Source organism: Geotrypetes seraphini, chromosome 1 (genome assembly GCF_902459505.1).
Source record: "Geotrypetes seraphini chromosome 1, aGeoSer1.1, whole genome shotgun sequence".
NCBI lineage: Eukaryota > Metazoa > Chordata > Amphibia > Gymnophiona > Dermophiidae > Geotrypetes > Geotrypetes seraphini.
Window position 1 is genome coordinate 355,456,401 of NC_047084.1, and position 20,704 is coordinate 355,477,104.

Here is a 20,704-nt window from a genome sequence, read left to right on the forward strand (position 1 = left end):
TACACGTGACACCCTTTGCCAGACTCCACCTCAGGATCCCCCAGTGGACCCTGGCATCACAGTGGAATCAGACATCCGATCCACTATCCAAACGCATCGTAGTCACTCCTGCTCTTCGGCAATCTCTACTTTGGTGGATGACCTCTTCGAATCTATCCAGAGGTTTGCTGATGCACTCTCCCCCCCATCAGAAAGTTCTCACAACCGATTCGTCGAATTACGCATGGGGGGCCCACCTGGAGGGTCTCCGCACCCAAGGATTCTGGACCAGTGCGGAAAGACTACACCAAATCAATCTACTGGAACTCAGAGCCATCTTCAATGCGCTCCAAGCTTTCCAACATCTACTTCACGACATGGTAATCCTCATTCGCACAGACAATCAGGCTGCCATGTATTACATCAACAAGCAAGGAGGCACGGGCTCGGCCCTCCTTTGCCAGGAAGCTCTACGAGTCTGGGACTGGGCGGTGCGCCACAACGCCCTACTCAGAGCGGTATACATCCAGGGGGAGAACAACGTCTTAGCAGACAAACTAAGCCGTCTGCTACAACCGCACGAATGGACTCTCCATTCCAACCCCCTTCACCAAATCTTCACGCAATGGGGGACGCCTCAGATAGACCTCTTTGCGGCTCCCCACAACGCCAAACTGCCTCAGTTTTGCTCCAGGATCTACACCCCTCATCGCCTCGAGGCAGATGCTTTTCTACTGAACTGGGGGAAACGATTTCTATATGCGTTCCCACCATTCCCGCTGATCCAGAAGACTCTGGTCAAGCTGAAAATCGAACGGGCCACCATGATTCTAATAGCTCCTCGGTGGCCCAGACAACCTTGGTTCTCCCTCCTACTTCAACTCAGCAGCAGGGAACCAGTACCACTTCCAGTGTTTCCTTCACTACTTACTCAACATCAAGGATCACTACTTCATCCCAACCTGCAGTCTCTCCACCTGACAGCTTGGTTCCTCTCAACGTAACCCCTCACCAATTCTCACAAGAAGTGAGGGAGGTATTGGAAGCTTCCAGGAAGCCCGCCACTCGACAATGCTACTCCCAGAAATGGACCAGATTCTCCTCATGGTGTGTTTCTAAGTCAAAGGAACCTCAGCGAGCTTCCTTATCCTCCGTGCTGGACTATCTCCTACACCTATCTCAATCTGGGCTCAAGTCCACTTCCATACGAGTCCACCTGAGCGCTATTGCGGCGTTCCACCAGCCTCTACAAGGGAAACCCCTCTCGGCCCATCCGGTGGTCGCCAGATTTATGAAAGGACTCTTCCATGTTAACCCTCCTCTCAAACCACCCCCAGTGGTTTGGGACCTCAATGTAGTCCTTTCCCACCTCATGAAGCCCCCGTTTGAACCACTCAACAGGGCCCCTCTGAAGTATCTCACCTGGAAAGTGCTTTTCCTTGTAGCCCTTACGTCCGCTCGCAGAGTCAGCGAACTCCAGGCATTGATGGCGGACCCACCATTCACAGTATTCCACCATGACAAGGTGGTCCTCCGCACTCACCCAAAATTCCTGCCTAAGGTGGTCTCCGAATTTCATCTCAACCAATCCATTGTACTTCCAGTATTCTTCCCTAAGCCTCATTCTCACCACGGAGAATCGGCCCTTCACACTCTAGACTGTAAATGTGCCTTGGCTTTCTACCTGGATCGCACCAAGCCACACAGAACCACTCCTCAACTTTTTGTCTCCTTCGATCCTAACAAGTTGGGAAGACCCGTATCAAAGCGCACCATCTCTAATTGGATGGCGGCTTGTATCTCTTTCTGCTATGCCCAGGCTGGATTATCACTTCCTTGTAAGGTCACAGCCCATAAGGTCAGAGCAATGGCAGCCTCAGTAGCATTCCTCAGATCAACACCAATCGAGGAAATTTGCAAGGCTGCCACCTGGTCCTCGGTTCACACATTCACCTCACATTATTGTCTGGATACCCTCTCCAGACGGGATGGACAGTTTGGCCAAACAGTATTGAAAAATTTATTCTCTTAAGTCGCCAACTCCCCTCCATCCCACTGAGGTTAGCTTGGAGGTCACCCACTAGTGAGAATACCTGCCTGCTTGTCCTGGGATAAAGTAATGTTACTTACCGTAACAGTTGTTATCCAGGGACAGCAGGCAGCTATTCTCACGTCCCACCCACCTCCCCTGGGTTGGCTTCTCAGGCTAGCTACCTGAACTGAGGGGACACGCCCGGATCTCCGGGTAGGAAGGCACCGGCGCATGCGCGGTGCGGGCATCTAGAAACTTTAAGTTTCTACAAGCAACACGTGCTTGTGAGACGTCCGTACCGGGGCTCTGTCTGATGACATCACCCACTAGTGAGAATAGCTGCCTGCTGTCCCTGGATAACAACTGTTACGGTAAGTAACATTGCTTTATGTGCTATTTAGCTAGCCAGGAGCCATTTCTGGATGGCTAAAAAGCTCTGAATATTGAGAGGTAGGTTAATCCAAGTTAAATCAATTTAAACATGCAGTAATCTTTTAAGGCACAGTAATGAACAACTGAATGTATATCCCTAGAGGCTACCAGTAATGGTAACTGGTGAACTGCTTATCATAAGCCAGCAATAACTGTCAGTCTTTGCCTACTGTTGGGAAAAGGGGGAGGTGAAATACCTTTTTTAAAGTACTGTGGTTGGCTTTCAAAAGAAAAAGGAAATCAGTGCTTTGCTGTTTAGATGGACTCAAAATTTCTGTAAAAGAACCTTTCTGCTGTGAGTGACAAGTCCATTAATGAGTGGATGACATCTATTTCCCAGACCAGTCACCTTGTGCCGTGAGCCTGATAGAGGTCTGGACATTTCAATTTTTCGAGCACTTAGGCATTTCGCTAATGTTTACAGGATATTGTCTAGAATTTTAGAAAAATAATCAGCACGTAGCTCTGTCTCAGCAGAAGTGCAGAAAAGCAATATCATTTAAATGATGAGCTGGTGGAATCTCTCCAGGGCACCTTAAGTCCCCTTGGAGAGTTGGCAATTTTAGAATTTACTCCCTCTTTCACCTCACCTCTTCCCACCACCACTATATTTTATCAGGATGAAAAATCTTTGAAGTTAAAGTTTCTGTCATCACCTGATCCTCTTACCCTGTGGGTGGTATGTCTGATTAGAAAGTGGTTTGCTATGAGTTGACATTGAGAAAAACATAGGGTGATAAATCTCAAGGTCAGCATTCAGCTACATGAAAAATGTATAATTTGAAATGTCTAACAGACAGCTTCAGATTATATGTGTTCAGAGCCACTGCTATTTATTTCAGTAGCTCCACTGAATAGCCATATATAAGTTGAAAAGTTCAAATGAATTTCGAGTTATGTCTGCTATCTGAGCAGCCTGCTTTATCATTTGTTGTATACATGTATATTTACTGGGGAATTCTATCAGTGGTGTACCAAGGGGGGGGGGGGGTGGAGCTCAGAGGTGCTGGAGCGTTTGCAGGTCTGCAGTCTGCCTGTGCATGGCTATCAGCTCTACCAGCCACTGCTGGCCCCTGCCCTGTATGACATCAACTTCCTGTTTTGGGGTGGGGAACTAGCAGAGCCGACTGGCATGCACAGAGAGTCTGTAACCTATCCACAAACCTTCTCACTGCCTGGAGGAGGGAGATGCTCCAGCCAAAGGAGAGGGTGCTCTGCCCCGGGTTCCCGCCAGGTACACAACTGAATTCAATGCATGGCACGGGATATTAGGCACTACTTCTGTGCTGAATTTTCAATGTGAAAAAATGTTCTAATGGATACAAGGCACTGAAATGGGGCAAATGACAAATCCCTGTGAAAACACACTTATGCTCCCATTTATAGAACAGCATGTAAATGTTTTTGTGCAGATTTCCAGAGGGGCATGACCATTGGATCCGGCTTAGGTGAGCCGGGGGCATTCCCTTAAAACATGCACAGTGTTATAGAATATCTGCACCAAACTTATGCACTGATATTTACCAGTTAAGCTTTGGAACTTGTTGCCAGAGGATGTGATAACAGCAGTTGGTATATCTGTGTTTGAGAAAGGGTTAGGCAAGTTCCTGGAGGATAAGTCCATAGTTTGCTCTTGAGACAGACAAAAGAAACCACTGCTTGCTCTGGAATTGGTATTGTGAAATGTTGCTACTATTTGGGTTTCTGCCAGGTACTTGTGACCTGGATTGGCCACTGTTGGAAACATGATATTGGGCTAGATGAACAATTAGTCTTACCCAGTGTGACTATTCCTATGTTCTTACACCTGGTTTCAGTTGGTGTGACTCCTTGCACCCAAAGTTAAGTGCAAATCCTAGTATTACATGCTATTCCAGGCCTCAATCGGGGACTTCCATAGGCTCCTTCTTAAGGAAGTCCCTGATTGGCTCAGATGCCTCGGGCCCCTCCCAAGGGAGGAACCCGAGGCGTCTGAGCCAATCAGGCCTTAGGATCCTCCCTGTGCATCACATGATGCACCAGGGAGGGGCCTAAGGTCCAGTGTCGTGAAGAGAGCAGGATATGTTTTCAGTACCTCCTACTCCAAACTTTAAGGTACGGGCATGGGGGCCTGGAGGGGGAGGAGGCCTCTGGTGTCAGGAGGTAGTGGGCATCCCTCCTGTCTTTTTCTTCAGGGAGTATAGGGGAGAGGTCTTTCTGGGCAGAAGGGAGAGGACAGTTAATGTGTTGGTTTTATCTTTTGTAAATCCAATAGGATTGCAAGGTATCTGCCATTCATAAATAAAGTTTTATGTTATGTTTGTTATACCAAAAGGAAGAGACCACTTCAGGGTGGTAAGTTGAAGGCTTGTGATGGGATGTGCCATGAGATGCCTAAAGAGAAACAACACCTCAAGATATGATGCTTCCCTCTGTTAATAATATATGTCTCTCTATATATACATTTTTAGATGGAAATAAAAAATAAAAAAAATTGAAAAGCAACAAATTTTCTTTGATGTGAAATTACTGAACACGGTGACACCAGATTGGATTTGTATTTGCAGTGGTCTGTTCCTTTTACTATGATTATTTGAGCGTGCTTTTTATTTTTCCCTAAATATCCTTTGTGATATGTGTACACATACTCATGAAAGTGCTCATATCCTGTAAATTTATACAGGAAGTGGCACTTAAAAGGGGGCACCTGTTTATAGACTTAGGGGAGTTTAGTGGCTGATTTCACTGCTTAGGGGAGTAGTTTCCAACATGGGCTTCCATTAAGATGTGCCAGTTTATTGTTAACCCTAGTAACTAGCGTCATCTTTTACTAAGCCGTGGTCGAGGTTTCTACCATGGCCCAGGATGTTAAATGCTCTGATGCTCGTAGAATTCTATGAAAGTCACTCCTCATTAATAGTAATGGATTTGCAATCACAAACATGCAATCTTCCCAGAAAAAAAGGGTGGAAATATTACAGCAGCATCACTGTCTAAAGGGATCTTCAGAATGCCAATAGGGTAGCATAACCCTTATTGGTAACGGTCATCAGTGATCCCAACTAAATCTCTTTTTTTATAAACTTTCATATGTAATCAGTTCCCGCAATGTCCGTATCTCAACAATTTCATGCTTCTTTTATTTCTGTTGTCTGTTTCACTCAAATGGCAGTGTGGACGAGCTTATCTTTTCCTTTCACTGTCTAAAGGGATCTGCTACCCTGTTGGCATTCTGAAGATCCCTTTAGACCAGTGTCTCGCAAACTTTCCGGCCAGCGGCACACTAAACCCAGTGCCCCGGCCAGAAGGCGCTTGGAAGTTTGCGGTCATTGATGCGATGACATCACATGCTTCCGCGCATGCGCGGAGGCCCATCTGGCCGTGACCAGCTTCGGTGGAGGGATACGGGAGGAGGGGCGGTGCAGGGAGAGGAGGAGAGTCATCCGCGCTGGCTGACTGCCTACAGGATGTGCCTCTCGCTGGCGCGGATGACTCTCCTCCTCGTCAGTGTTTCGCGGCCTACCTGAAATCTCAGAAGGCACACCGGTGTGCCGCGGCACACAGTTTGTGATATACTGATTTAGACAGTGATGCTGCTGTAGTATTTTCACCCTTTTTTCTGGGAAGATTGTGCATTGGAGCATTAAGCGCGCCAGGCCTTGGTAGAAACCTCAACTGCAGCTTAGGAAAAGGGGGGAGGGGGAGTAGGTCTCATTGCATAAATTGGGACATGGGCTAAACTATCAGGAGTTAGTGATTCAATAATATATCTTAATGGTAGCACATGCTAGTAACAATGCCCCTTAGACTTATAAATTAGATATTCATATGGCAGTATCCATGGAATTCCTGAAATCCTACCACCCACCCTTTTTAGATTGATAATCTTGGAAGTATATTCATTTATGCATCCAAAGTTATCTGCTCAATGCCCAAGATCTTTTTTTTAAGTTCAGTAAGTTTTATTGAAAATTTTGCATAACATAAGAATGAAACAATACTAATACATAACAAGAGATCTTGACATTAATACCTGTACTGGAAATCAGTAAATGCACAAGTCAACGCCCTAAACTAGGCAATGATAATTCAACATTCCATATCAGTGAAAAGGGGAGGGGGAAAAATGCCCAAGATCTTTTAAAAAATGGTACTTAAGAGGCCAGTGCTTCCGACTGCATAAGTGTTTTTGAATATTTTTCTTTTCAGATCAAAAAATGTTTTATTGTTTTAAAATGAGAGAACAAAATAGTATTACAGATAAACAATTGCACACAATAAGGCTAGAGAATGAAAACAACTGTAATAGTGGATATTGTAGTCGCAAATGAAAATGGATGTAACGTATTATAGAAAATCAGTAATTACAGACTTTTACTGACAGTGTATAAGAGCTTGCATATACCAAAGAACAAGTGTTGTATTAAACATTACAGTGAGAGTATAGTGGTGACAAAATATGATTATATTGACTTTCTTCTGTTAAATGGGCACATGCATTACATGCAACTACTGGTGCTTTTTGCACTTAGGAAATAATTGTTTCTTGTGACACAGGTGTATAGAAAGAACATCCAGCAGATCATTCAGAATCTACTCCGCAAGCTTGCAGCACTCAGGCAGTATGAAGAGCTACTTGCAAGAATCAACGCCCAGGCCACGGACAGACTCACCGTCTTGAAGACGAAACCGCAGTCCATCCAGAGGGATATCATCACAGTCTGCAATGACCCCTATACATTAGCTCAGCAGCTTACCCATATAGAGCTGGTAAGCCATGTCTTTCTTTCGTCATTGGTTTTTCTCACTAGAAGCTTCATTTTCCAGCATTTGCCCGCCTCCCTTGCAGAGATGTGTTCCATCAAGAAAAATGTTTCTTTAAGGTCAGTGGTTAGACTCGGGGTGCAAAGACTAGGGGACACTCGATGAAGTTACAGGGAAATACTTTTAAAACCAATAGGAGGAAAAAACTTTTTCACTCAGAGAATAGTTATGCTCTGGAAAGTATTGCCAGGGGTTGTGGTAAGAGTGGATAGCGTAGCTGGTTTTAAGAAAGGTTTGGACAAATTCCTGGAGGAAAAGTCCATAGTCTGTTATTGAGAAAGACATGGGGGAAGCCACTGCTTGCCCTGGATCGGTAGCATAGAATGTTACTACTCTTTAGATTTTGGCCAGGTACTAGGGATTTGGATTGGCCACTGCGAGAATGGGCTACTGGGCTTAATGGACCATTGGTCTGACTTAGTAAGGCTATTCTTATGCATTTATGTTCCTAAAAGAACTACACATTGTGGCTTCTGGTTTAGGAGTGAGTGTTGTGACTGTGGCTTATTCCTGAGAGTGGGGAACAAAGATCCTATCATTGATATCTGCCGGGTAATTCTCAGCAATCTGAGTTGGTCATTGTTGGATGCTGGGTTTAGTTCGCCTTATGTCAGACTTAATGTGTCAGATGTTGGGCTAGGTAAGGAGAGGGTGATTAAAAATGGGGAAGCATGCATAGGTGATTGTGCAAGAAGACTCTCAACTCTTTTGCCCAATAAAGGCTTGTTCTGAAGCACTTTAAAAAAAAAAAATATCAAAGGAGCAGTAGGAAAGTTCTGTTTCCTCCCTGAAATAAAGAAGAATTTACAGATGCTTCTCAAAGCTTAATCTTTATCTAATCTTTTTTTTTTAACAGGACAGACTTACTTACATTGGACCAGAAGAATTTGTCCAGGCTTTTGTGCAGAAGGACCCAATGGACAATGACAAGGTGAATGAAGGCATTTATTGAAAGATCGACTGGCAGGGTTCCGCAGACCGGAATCATGTTTTATGTTTCTGATTTATCGACAACTGAACAGCATTTTAATACATTTCATTAAAGTTTGGTGCCCGACACACTGTGTTGGGGGGAATTCTATAAATCATGCTCAAAAATGGGCGCTAGAAAAGGCGCGCATTAAGCATGAATCTATAAAGGGCACATGTTCTTTTTAGAATCACACTGAGCGCTGGCTACTGCACCTTTAACTTGGGGTGCCAGACTTGCGCGCCTGCTGAAACCAAGTGTAAATGCTGGGGGCCCAGGTTGGGCAAGCGGAGCCAATATTCTGTAACAATGTGTGCAATTCTTCAGACCGCCCCTGACATGCCCATCCCCATCCCATGCCCCCCCCTTTGGGTTACACTATGGGATTCAGGTGACATGCATGTTTTGCTCACGCTCCACAATATGGTGCTGTGTCCAGAATCATATATATATATATATATATATATATACATACACACGTGCACACACACACCTGCGCACGCACACACACACACACACACCTACACCTACCTCAAGACAGGTGCCTAAGTATGGCACCTGTATTTAAACAAACTTGTCCCTCTCTGATGGTACCAGAACAGCCTAGGTCAGAGTTGAGGTAGAGCTGGGAGTTATGCACACCTGACCTAAGTCTATAATGTCCACCACATTCAGGTTGCAGGTGTTTGATATACCGCCTTATCAAAATTCAAAGCGGTTTTACATAATATATAAAAACAAAGAGTAAAAAGGCAAAAGTTAAAAACAAAATTATAATTATTAAAACAGACAATCAAACACACAGACGAACATTAACTTACCAAGACGTGCAAGTTTATAGAATTTGAGGGTATAAAATGTGAAAATATAATTCTGTTTCATATGGTGCGAAGCCCCATTTTGACTAAGGGCTAGATTCACTAAGTACACCGATTGTGTTTGCGAGCGTTTCCCCGACCTGATTTTTCCCTGACCCGATTCACTAACCTTGTGGCCGATCAATCTCTGACCCAATCCAATCCGCCCTTGCAAATGAGGGGAAATGGCATGCAAAGGAAGGCAGTGATTCACTAAACTGAGAAGGAACGCCGATTGGGCTTTCCGATCAGAAAAGAAGCGACCGCTGAGGATCAGTCGCTCACGTCCTTGCCGATTGTCCTGCTCTCTGCCGCCCTGAAATCCCTGTATTAAAAAAATAAAACCAACCAAAATAAAACATTTTAAACACATCTCCTGCTCTCTGCCGCCCTTCCCTGCAGTGTGAGCCCATGGTTTTAACCCACAAGTTAAAAGTGTCTTTTGCTCCTGGCTGCAGCGGGGCTCTGGCTAAAGCGTGTTCTGTTCCCCCCTCCTTGTTTTGACCTCGCTTGTGTGGAGAGCAAGCGCATGCGCAGACCGCATCTACAGGCAAAGAAGATGGTCTGCCCATGCGTCGGGATCGCTCTGCTCTGATTGTGTTCATTTGCATAAGGACTTCACAAGGCTATGGACTCTTTAGCGTTTATGGAAATTGAGTGAAGTTTCAAGAGTGAATGAACTCTAATGCACTAAGCACTTTATGCAAATGAAAATAATCACAAAATAAGATAAAAAAGATAAATTAAACAGTTTTATCCCAGGACAAGCAGGCAGCATATTCTCTACATGTGGGTGACGTCACCGACGGAGCCCCCTAGCGGACGTTTTCACAAGCAGACTTGCTTGAAGACCTTCAAGCTTGCGATTGGCCCCCGCGCATGAGCGCGTGCCCCTCCCGCCCGACCTAGGGCATGCGTCTCCTCAGCGTGGCCTCAGTTCAATGTTTTCTGCAGAGCCAGAAGCACTGTTCCCTTGCTGCGCGCGATCTCGTTGTCCCTCTTGCACCGTGGCTTTCTTTGTTATTTTCGTTTGAGTCGCTGTGCTCGCGTCTTTATTTTTTCTTTATTTCTTTCGTGTCTTTTTGACCAGGTCTCCGGTACTGCTCTGGCCGCTTGTGCGGCCGTCCTATGCTTATGTCCCGGCCTCGTTCCGGGTTCAAAAACTGCACTAAGTGCAACCGGGTTATCTCCATCACCGATCCCCATCTTTAGTGTGTGGAGTGCCTGGGTGCGGAGCACTGCGCTGAGTCGTGCCCGCGTTGTGCAACTTTTCAACCGCGGGCTCTTCGTTGGAGAGTGGCCAAGATTCTTCAACTGTTTGGCCCCATGGAATCTACGGGACAGGCCTCGAGCTCGGCCTGGGCCTCGGCTCCTCCTGCTACCCCTGCCTCGGGTAAGTCTCCTCAGGTGTGCCGGCAAAGAAGCCTTCCTTGGAGTCTCATGTGAGTGCCGCTTCGTCGACCTCTTTGAGACATCATTCAAAGCGTGCCTCACGTAGGGAATACTCTTCCTCGAGGTCGCCCCCGAAGGAGCGCACTGCTACACCTAAGACCCAACCTCCTTTGGTCTCAGTGCCTATGTTTGAGGACATGCTTAAGGCTATCCTTACCTCACAGCTTTCCTCAGTGGTGAGCCAACTGGTCCCGGCCTTGACGCCTCTGACCTCGATCTCAACCCAGCCCCCGTCTGACCAGCCTGAGCGTACTTCGTTTGCGTCTCAGGGCCGTACACGCAAGACTCTCAGGATTCCCTGAAGCGATTCTTCGTCCCCGGATTCGGGGCCTGTGACTTTCCGGGGACCCGTTTTTCACCCGCTACTTTGTCGAGGTTTGCCCCTCCTAAACGGCTGCGGTCTTCCCCGCCCCTTCGAGGCAGGTCTCCGACCGCAAAACCTTCCAGGCACACCCTTGTCCTCGAACTGGACTCTACGATGCATTCCCCCTCGGGGCACCAGTCCACCTCCCGAGGGTCTTCTTCGAAGCCAGTAGAGGAATTTTCTTTTGCCCCGTCTTTCCCGGGGCCCCGTGTGAGGGTACCTCGGACTCTGGGGTCCTCTCCAACCCATCTTATGAGGGGTCGTTCCTCGACGTCTCCGAGGCGCTTTAGTTGAGCCTCCTCGATTTGCCATTCGTGGGATTCCGAGGCTCCGGCATGCTATTCGAGGGAGATTTCTCCCTCTTTCTCCGCTGCCCTGAGATCTCGTTCGGGATCCCCTCCTGATGAAAAGTCTTCTTCTTGAAACTCTTCCTTCACTCGTTTCATTGCTGACATGGGCAAGGCCTTGAACTTGGACCTCCAGTTGGAGTCCCTTTATATCCAGGAATTCCTTGTGGAGATAGGGGTTACTCATCCGCCCCATGAAGCGCTACGCTTGTCTTTGCATCAGGTTCTCCGGCAAACCTTTCTCCGGAACCTGGAGACCCCTTATGCGGTTCTGGCTATTCCCTCCAAATTGGAATCCCATTACCGGACGATCCCGGTCAAAGGGTTCAAAAGTTCTCAGCTTTCTCACCAATCCTTGGTGGTTGAATCTTCCTTGAAGAAATCCAACCCCTCGAAGGTGTACGCAGCCGTCCCTCCAGGCCGGGAGGGCCATACAATTGACAAGTTTGGTCGCCGTCTTTATCAAAACTCAATGATGGCGAACCGTGTCCTCGACTATAACTTTATCTTCACGTCCTATCTCCGGTTCTGTGTGGAAGCCCGGATTCTCGTCGTCGGGAATTTTGTCTCCTCGAGGAGACTCTCTCCCAGCTCCGCCTCTAAATGTTTCAGGCGGCCTATGATGCCTTCGAGTTGTGGATTTTGCGATCACCATGCGTCGTCTCGCTTGTGGATTGTGGATATGGATTGTGGATATGGATCAGAATCTCCAGGATCGTCTAGCCAATCTCCCTTGCGTGGGTAATGAGTGATTTGACAATTCTATAGAGGCGGCCACCAAGTGCCTCCCGGAACACGAACGGTCCTTCGCCTCTCTGGTGCGACTTAAGTTGAAGACCCCTCCGGCTCGGCAGTACAAAATCCCTTTCTGGAGGTATCCGCAGAAAACTACTCCTGCGTTCTCTTAGCCTCCTTCGAAGCGGCCGCAACAGCAGCAGCAGCACCAAGCTAAGGCCCAGCCGCCGGCTCTAGCGAAGCCTGGGCCATCTTTTTGACAATTCCGGTATGAGCCTTCGGGCTCCCTTCCTTCTGGAGACTTCTCCCCTCCCAATCGGGGGGGGGTGTCTCCATCATTACTACACCCAGTGAGAAAATCTTACCACCAACAGTTGGGTGCTTTCCATCATCCGGGAGGGGTACTCCCTTCACTTCAGTCACGTACCTACGGATCTTCCTCCAAGAGAGTTTCCTTCAGGCCGGTCTCAGCTGTCCCTCCTTCTACGAGAAGCTCAGGTCCTTCTTCGCCTCCGGGCAGTCGAGGAGGTTCCTCCGGACCAGTGGAATACGGGATTCTATTCCGGTACTTTCTGGTATCCAAGAAGATGAGGGATCTGTGTCCGATCCTGGACCTCCGTGCTCTGAACAAGTTTCTGGTCAGGGATCACCCTTACTACTCTTGGATGAGGGGGCTGGCTGTGCTCGCTGGACCTCAAAAAGGCATACACGCACATTCCGATACACCCGGCCTCCCGCCAGTTTCTGAGATTCCGGGTGGGGGATCTCCATCTCCAGAATCGTGTTCTTCCCTTCGGCCTGGCGACCTCTCCGAGGGTTTTCATGAAATGCCTGGTTGTGGTAGCTGCGACCCTGCGTCTCCTTGGCCTGCAGGTGTTTCCCTACCTCAACGACTGGTTGGTCAAAGCACCCTCTCACCAAGTTCTGTGAGCAACGAATCAAACCATCTTGCTCCTTCAGAGTCTCGGTTTCGAGGTGAACTTCCCCAAGACTCACCTCTGTCCATCCTATCTCTAGAGTTCATCGGAGCGATCCTGGACACGGTTCATCTCCACTCCTTCTTACCTCGGCCTCGTAAGGAGGCCCTTGTTCGTTTATGCCAGAGGGTGGCCCATCTGTCCTCGGTTCTGGCTTGGCTCCTGATGGTCTTCCTCAGTCACATGGCCTCTACGGTTCATGTGACTCCTTTTGTCAGACTTCACCTTCGTATTCCTCAGTGGACTCTTGCGTCCCAATGGAATCAGGATCGGGATCCTCTCTCTCGACGCATTGTCGTGACTCCTTTGTTAAATAGGTCTCTCCGTTGGTGGATGCTCTCTTCCAGTCTTTCCAGAGGTTTTCTGTTTCATGCTCCTCCTCCGCAAAACGTCCTCACGACAGACTCGTCAACCTATGTTTGGGGGCTCATCTGGACGGTCTTTGCACTCAGGGTCTTTGGTCCAGTGCCGACCGCCTTTGTCACATCAATCTGTTGGAACTTCAAGCGATTTTCCTCGCCCTGAAGGCTTTTTGTCACCTGTTTCGCGACCGAGTGGTGCTGATCCGCACGGACAACCAGGTAGCCATGTATTATATCAACAAACAGGGGGGCACGGAGTCCCTGTCCCTGTGCCAAGAAGCGATGCGGCTCTGGGATTGGGCCATCCGCCGCAATATATTCCTTCGTGCGATCTACATTCAAGGCCAGCACAATTGTCTGGCGGACAGGTTGAGTCGTCTTCTGCAGCCTCACGAGTGGTCCATACATTCCATGACTCTGCGTCAGCTGTTTGCTCGTTGGGGGACTCCAGATGTCGATCTGTTCACGTCCCCCCCTCAATCACAAGTTGCCTCGCTTCTGCTCCAGGGTTTACACCCCTCTCAGACTCGAAGCGGATGCTTTTCTACTGGATTGGATGGACCTGTTTCTGTATGCATTCCCTCCATTTCCTCTGATTCTGAAGAGTCTCGTCAGGCTCAAGTCCACATATGCCACCATGATTCTGATAGCTCCTCGGTGGCCCCGGCAACTGTGGTTCTCCCTTCTGTTACAACTCAGTTCCAGGGAGCCTCTTCTTCTGCCTGTTTTTCCTTCTCTGCTTATGCAGAGTCGGGGTTCGCTGCTCCATCCCAACCTACAGTCTCTGCACTTGACGGCTTGGTTCCTTGAAACTTAATGCCCTTGTTCCAATTCTCCTGGCCTGTTTTGGATGTCCTGGAGGCGTCTCGGAAGGAGTCCACTCGCCAATGTTACCATCAGAAGTGGACCCGCTTTTCTTCCTGGTGTGCTACTCGACAGCTGGAGCCAATCTCTGCCTCCCTATCCGCTGTCCTGGATTATCTGTTGCATTTGTCTGGCGCTGGACTCAAGTCCTCTTCGGTTCGAGTCCACCTTAGTGCCATTACTGCTTTTCATCAGCCGTTTGACGGGAAGCCTATCTCTGTTCATCCTGTTGTTTCCCGCTTCATGAAAGGCCTTTTCCACATTCACCCGCCCCTTAAACCCCCTCCTGTGGTTTGGGATCTTAACGTGGTCCTTGCGCATTTCATGAAACCCCCATTCGAGCCGCTTGCGCGGGTTCACTTGAAGTGTCTTAATTGGAAGGTTGTGTTTCTTATTGCTCTCACTTCTGCCCATTGGGTCAGTGAGCTTCAAGCCTTGGTAGCAGACCCACCTTTCACTGTCTTCCATCATGATAAGGTGGTTCTCCGTATCCATCTAAAATTCTTGCCTAAGGTTGTTTCTGAGTTTCACATCAACCAATCCATTGTTCTTCCTGTATTTTTTTCCGAAGCTCCATTCTCACCCTGGAGAAGTGGCTCTGCATTCTCTTGATTGTAAACGTGCGCTGGCCTTCTACTTGAAGCGCACCGCTTCTCATCGTTCTGCTCCCCAGCTGTTCCTCTCTTTCGATCCTAATCACTTGGGTCGCTCTGTTTCTAAACGGAACATTTCTAACTGGTTAGCCGCTTGTATCTCTTTCTGTTACGCTCAGGCTAGCCTTTCCCTGCCGGGTCGAGTCACAGGCCACAAGGTCCGAGCAATGGCGGCGTCTTTTGCTTTCCTCCGCTCAACTCCCATTGAGGAAATCTGTAAGGCTACCACTTGGTCCTCGGTTTAAACTTTCACCTCTCACTACTGTCTGGATGCTTTCTCCAGCCGTGATGGCCACTTTGGCCAGTCAATTTTGCAAAATCTATTCTCCTAAATTGCCAACTCTCCCTCAATCCCTTTCTGGTTAGCTTGGAGGTCACCCACATGTAGAGAATATGCTTGTCCTGGGATAAAGCACAGTTACATACTGTAATCGGTGTTATCCAGGGACAGCAGGCAGATATTCTCGCAACCCACCCACCTCCCCATGGTTGGCTTCTTTGCTAGCTATTTGAACTCGAGGCCACACTGAGGAGACGCATGCCCTAGGTCGGGCGGGAGGGGCTCGCGCACATGCGCGGGCCAATCGCAAACTTGAAGGTCTTCAAGGAAGTCTGCTTGCAAAAACATCCGCTAGGGGGCTCCGTCAGTGATGTCACCCACATGTAGAGAATATCTGCCTGCTGTCCCTGGATAACACCTGTTACGGTAATTAACTGTGCTTTATTAGTGTAGGAGGAAGTGTAGTGATAGACCAAGGGGGTCCGCATTTTGGAGCATGTCCCCGTTTGTGGGTTCTCTACCTGCGGATTCTGAGCACTTCCGAGTTAGTTTATATATAATATATTTTGTTTAAATAACACAGGGAGAAGATCGGTTTCATATATAAGTGAACCAGCCACTATTGGATCTACCTAGTATTAGATTAAATTCCCCAATTTAATTTTTGGAATGGCAAATGAATGACAGTTTAAAACACAGTGTAACATATTTCCCAAGAGAAAGCAGCACTGAACTCTATGGCTAGATTTACTAACGCCACGGATATGATCTGATCCGTGAGCGATCCGATCTGTTGCGGGGGGGGGGAGGAAGCTGATTCACGAATTGCCCTCATGCAAATGAGGGCGATCAGAATCACGCCTCCAACCGACTACACGGATCGCTCTTCAGCGATCCCGACGCATGCGCAGACCATCTGTAGATAGTCTGCGCATTCGCTGGCCCTCCGTGCCTAGCAGAGCTACTGGAAAGAAAACTTTTTACTCTTGTTTTTTTACACATTTTCACAAATTGTTTTTTACTTTTTTGCGAGCCCATGATTTTAACCTGCTTTAAACCCGCGGGTTAAAACCAAGGGCTCGCACTGCAGGAAAGCCAAGGAGAGTCGAGGCAGAAGAACACTTCAGAAAAGGACATTAAACTTTAGAAGCATCCGACAAGGGAGACAGGCTTTAGGGAGAGGTAGGATTTCAGTGCGGCAGAGAGCAGGAAAGGGCAGTCAGGGCAACCGGAAAGGGCATGAGAGAGTGGTTCTCAGCAGTCGTCTATTTTTTAGTGAATCACTGCCTGCCTATATTTGCATGTCGTTCTCCCTCATTCGCATTATAGAATGACACGGTGTCAAAATTCATCACCGCGGGAAATAATCCCATGTCATTTTCTAGTTATTTCAACCTCGGTCCTTCTACACCAGCATTCTTCAAAGCAAAGCTTGCGGGGTCAGTGGTTGTGGCCATTCATACTCTGATTCTTCCCTCTCTCCTTAAAGAATGACATGAAGATGGTTTACCACGGTTATCCGCGGGGACGGGAACGGTGATGAATTTTGTCACCGTGTCATTCTCTAATTTGCATGCACGGATCAGATTGGGCGCGGATTGGATCTGGACTAAGGTTAGTGAATCGGGTCAGAATCGCTAAGTGGTTGGAAAGAGGTTGGGACACGATTGGTGTCCTTAGTGAATCTAGCCTTATATTATGTATGCTTTTGTCCCTGCCTGTTGCTATAGTATACTAATAATGTAATCAAAATTAAATTAAATGGTATTGCCCTCTCCCCTTGCTTTTTTCAGAGTTGCTACGGAGATCGACGGAAGACCCGTAACCTAGAGGCCTACGTGGAGTGGTTCAACCGCCTCAGCTATTTGGTTGCTACAGAAATATGTATGGTAAGATCATGACATTGACCTTTTGGCATAATCATCAAATCTCAGGAGTATTTGTTCTGACCTGTCCTTGTGAGTCATTGGGAGGGAAAAGTACTTCAAGGACTGGCAAATCTTAATTTGTATGTGTCCTCTACAGCCTGTGAAGAAGAAGCACAGAGCAAGGATCATTGAGTATTTCATTGATGTGGCACGGGAATGTTTCAACATTGGCAACTTTAACTCCTTAATGGCCATTATTTGTGAGTATCTTTTTTCTTCTTTTGCTTACAAGTCTAAAACAAGCTTACAGTTTACTTGGTCACAAAATTTTCATTGAAAACTTTGTGTGGATTAACTTATTTGCCCTAGGGAGGGCATTTATTTGGTTAAGATGGCTAGGCTGAAAATCACCTTCCTCAAATATAGCTAAAGTATTACTCCTCCCTTGGGAGATAAATCGTATGACATTTTAGCTGTGGTTTTTATTATATTGCACCAAAGATATTCAGGTAATAAAATTTGACCTTCAAAATGTACATAACAACATAAGATATTGAAGATTAGGGGTGTTAGCATGGGGGATTTTTTGGGGTTCATTTTTCCTACTGTTTCTATTTTTTCTTTTTCTTTTGAAATATTTGAAGTATCTTCATTCCATATTTTCTCTTCATTGTTTGTGTGCACGTTTTAAAAATAGTTTCTGCTAAACAAAAAGTGTGCACTGTGTAGGGAAAGGGCGACATGAAACAACATTGTGTATTTTATTTCACGTGACTGTACGAGGGGGGGTGGTACTGAAACATTCTCAGCCCAACCCAGATGGGAATGAAGTGGATACAGTTCAATCAATGATCTGAAACAATGTCAAAACATTAAGAACATAAGAATAGCCCCACTGGTCAGACCAATGGTCCATCAAGCCCAGTAGCCCGTTCTCACGGTGGACAATCCATGTCACTAGTACCTGGCCAAAACCCAAGGTGTAGCAATATTCCATGCTACCAACACAGGGCAAGCAGTGGCTTCCCCCATGTCTTTCTCAATAACAGACTATGGACTTTTCCTCCAGGAACTTGTCCAAACCTTTCTTAAAATCAGCCACACTTTCCACTCTTACCACATCCTCTGGCAACACATTCCAGAGCTTAACTATTCTCTTGAGTGAAAAAAAAAAATTCCTCCAATTGGTTTTAAAAGTATTTTCCTGTAACTTCATCGAGTGGCCCCTAGTCTTGGCACGTAACAAAATAAGATAACACATTTCAACTACAGTGGCAAAATAAAGCTCAGAGTTTAGGAAGTTTGTTGGTTGGGCTGAGAACTTTTCAGCACCCCCTGATATTACTTAAGGAGTCACTCACTTGGTGAGTATCTACCTATTTGTGTTTCTTCATTTGAATTTTCTTTTCATGCCTTCAAGCTGGTATGAACATGAGTCCTGTCTCTCGCCTAAAGAAAACATGGGCAAAAGTCAAGACGGCCAAATTTGACATTCTTGAGGTATGTATTACTTTAATGAATAAACTATCATTACATGGCAGTGCACATTTACGTAGCAAATATATCTCTGGTTAATGTGACTTAAGAAAATACCAAAATCTGTAGCCCATTTATTAAAAATGATGACAATTGTTTACTATTTTGATGTGCTCTAATTTAATTTTTGCCCTGCCAAATTGTATAGCGAGATCTGTACAGATCTGCACTGAATTTAAGTTCTCTACAGTCATAAAGCACACAGCAGATTATAGCCTATGCTGTGTCAAAACAGCCTGTAGATATCATGCAGGGCCTCCTCATAGACCTCTAATAGCTGACTCTCGTTTCTTTTTTTTTTTTCTTCTTCTTTTAGCATCAGATGGACCCTTCCAGCAATTTTTATAATTACCGCACAGCTCTGCGTGGGGCAGCTCAAAGATCCCTGACGGCTCACAGCAACAGAGAGAAGGTACATGTACCGGAGGCTTAGCGAGCAGGCAATAATGAGATGTGCCTATATTGTCTGAGCCCCTGGGGAGTCTATATTATTTGCTTTAGGGATTTGCACAGAGCTGCAGACCCATGTTAGTATGGGAATGGAATAAACAAAGCAAAAGGGAATGGCTCCCTAAGGGATTTATAAGTCAAAAGACAAATATGAAAGGCTTTTGTAAAAGCAATGCTCTCCTCTTGAAAGAACCCCCCCCCCCCCTCATAAAAAGGACCTTTTTTTTGTTGCAAAAAAGAAGCTGAGAGATTTTAGATTTGCATTTATTTGATAAGGATAGGCATTCATGAATGGGTACATCTCTTGGGTACCTAAACTTTATATGTGTGTGTATATCTCTTGTATATGTGTGTAATTATAGGGAAATTCTATACAGTATATCATAAATCAAAGGCCCACCTTCTTCTATTGAAAGAATGAGCTATACTTTTCCAAATAGTGGAGGAAAAAGACCTCAGTCAATATCAAAGCACTGCTGTTACAAACACAAGCTCACAATAAGCAGCAGGCTTCATTTCATTGGTCAAAAAAAACCTCCATTAATTATGTAAAATTACCACTCTATCCTTTAAATATTGTTCTATCAGAAGCGTCTGTTAGAAATTCTGTATATGACATCTGTCATGAGGGACTTACTTCCACACTGAGTTTTCAGCACAGAAAAGCATTCTAAAGGATGCAAGGTGCAGAAATGAAGCAGAAACAGCAGATCCACGCTTAAGTGTTTCTGTGTGGATCTGCGAAGGGGGCTTAACAATGTGAGGGCCATGGGCAGGTCAAAGGCATTCCCTTAAATTGCATGCAGTGTTATAGCATAGCGAAAAGCTAAAGGAGGAATGGGGTTGAATTAAATAACGGAAAAAACTAAAGAAACTCCCCATTAACTGGCCGCCAAAGTAATTTTCAGGCGAAAGAAAAGGCCTCAGTATTAATGGTGGTACAAGGTCAATACAAGATCGGTAGAGTGGTTTTTCCTCACCATTAGTACTACTGAAGCTTTTTCTTTCGCCTGAAAATTGCTTTGGCGTCCAGTTAATCAATTAACAGTTAATGGGGAGTTTGTTTAGTTTTTCAGTTGTGTTATAGCATAGTGCATATCTGCGTCCAACATGCACACCTGGATTTATATTGGGTTTCAGTTGGTGTAAATTTTTGTGCCCAAACTCGAGCATGGATTCCAGCGTTATGTGCTATTGTATAAAGGACACCCATCCTGGAACACCTGTTATAGAATATTGTTCAATGTTGATTTTTTTTTTTAAGTGCCAAATTTTAAGCACTATTTACTAAATCCAGCCTTTATTGTAAATATAAAAAAAAAGTTCTGATGCAAAAGAAACAGATCCCAGATGAACTGCTCCAAATGAAAATCTCTTTGTTAAAACAACCACCCGATGTGGTCCACGTTTCACCTACTCTTGGGCTGCTTCAGGGGTGTAATCCCAAAAGTGGGAAGGCTAAATGATTCCCGATCGCAACTAAAATGATCTGCAACACTCCCAAGTTTCCAAGTTTATTATTTTCTTGATATACTGTCTATCAAAATATATATAGGCGGGTTTACAGTCAGTAAAATAAATTTAAAAGCAAATGTTGAAAAGGGGGCGGGAAGAAGAAAAAACCCATTCTAAAATTTAGTGAGGGGGGATCGCATAACTTTTTTTTTTTAATGTTTATACATTTTTAAAGCTTCCAATAAGTATGATACAATATACATTCATTTTATACTTTAACATCACTTA

The 20,704-nt window shown here is 46.0% G+C and overlaps 1 protein-coding gene across 2 annotated transcripts in view; it reads left to right on the top strand.

Annotated features, from left to right (window-relative positions):
* The window catches only part of RASGEF1B (RasGEF domain family member 1B), a 113,879-nt gene that overhangs the window by 64,819 nt on the left and 28,356 nt on the right, over positions 1 to 20,704 (top strand). For both annotated transcript variants that reach the window (XM_033914551.1, XM_033914542.1), the window contains 6 exons: positions 6,980 to 7,192; positions 8,103 to 8,177; positions 16,901 to 16,996; positions 17,133 to 17,235; positions 18,396 to 18,475; positions 18,828 to 18,923. In XM_033914551.1, the coding sequence (XP_033770442.1) occupies positions 6,980 to 7,192; positions 8,103 to 8,177; positions 16,901 to 16,996; positions 17,133 to 17,235; positions 18,396 to 18,475; positions 18,828 to 18,923 (663 nt within the window). The remainder of the gene's footprint in view (positions 1 to 6,979; positions 7,193 to 8,102; positions 8,178 to 16,900; positions 16,997 to 17,132; positions 17,236 to 18,395; positions 18,476 to 18,827; positions 18,924 to 20,704) is intronic.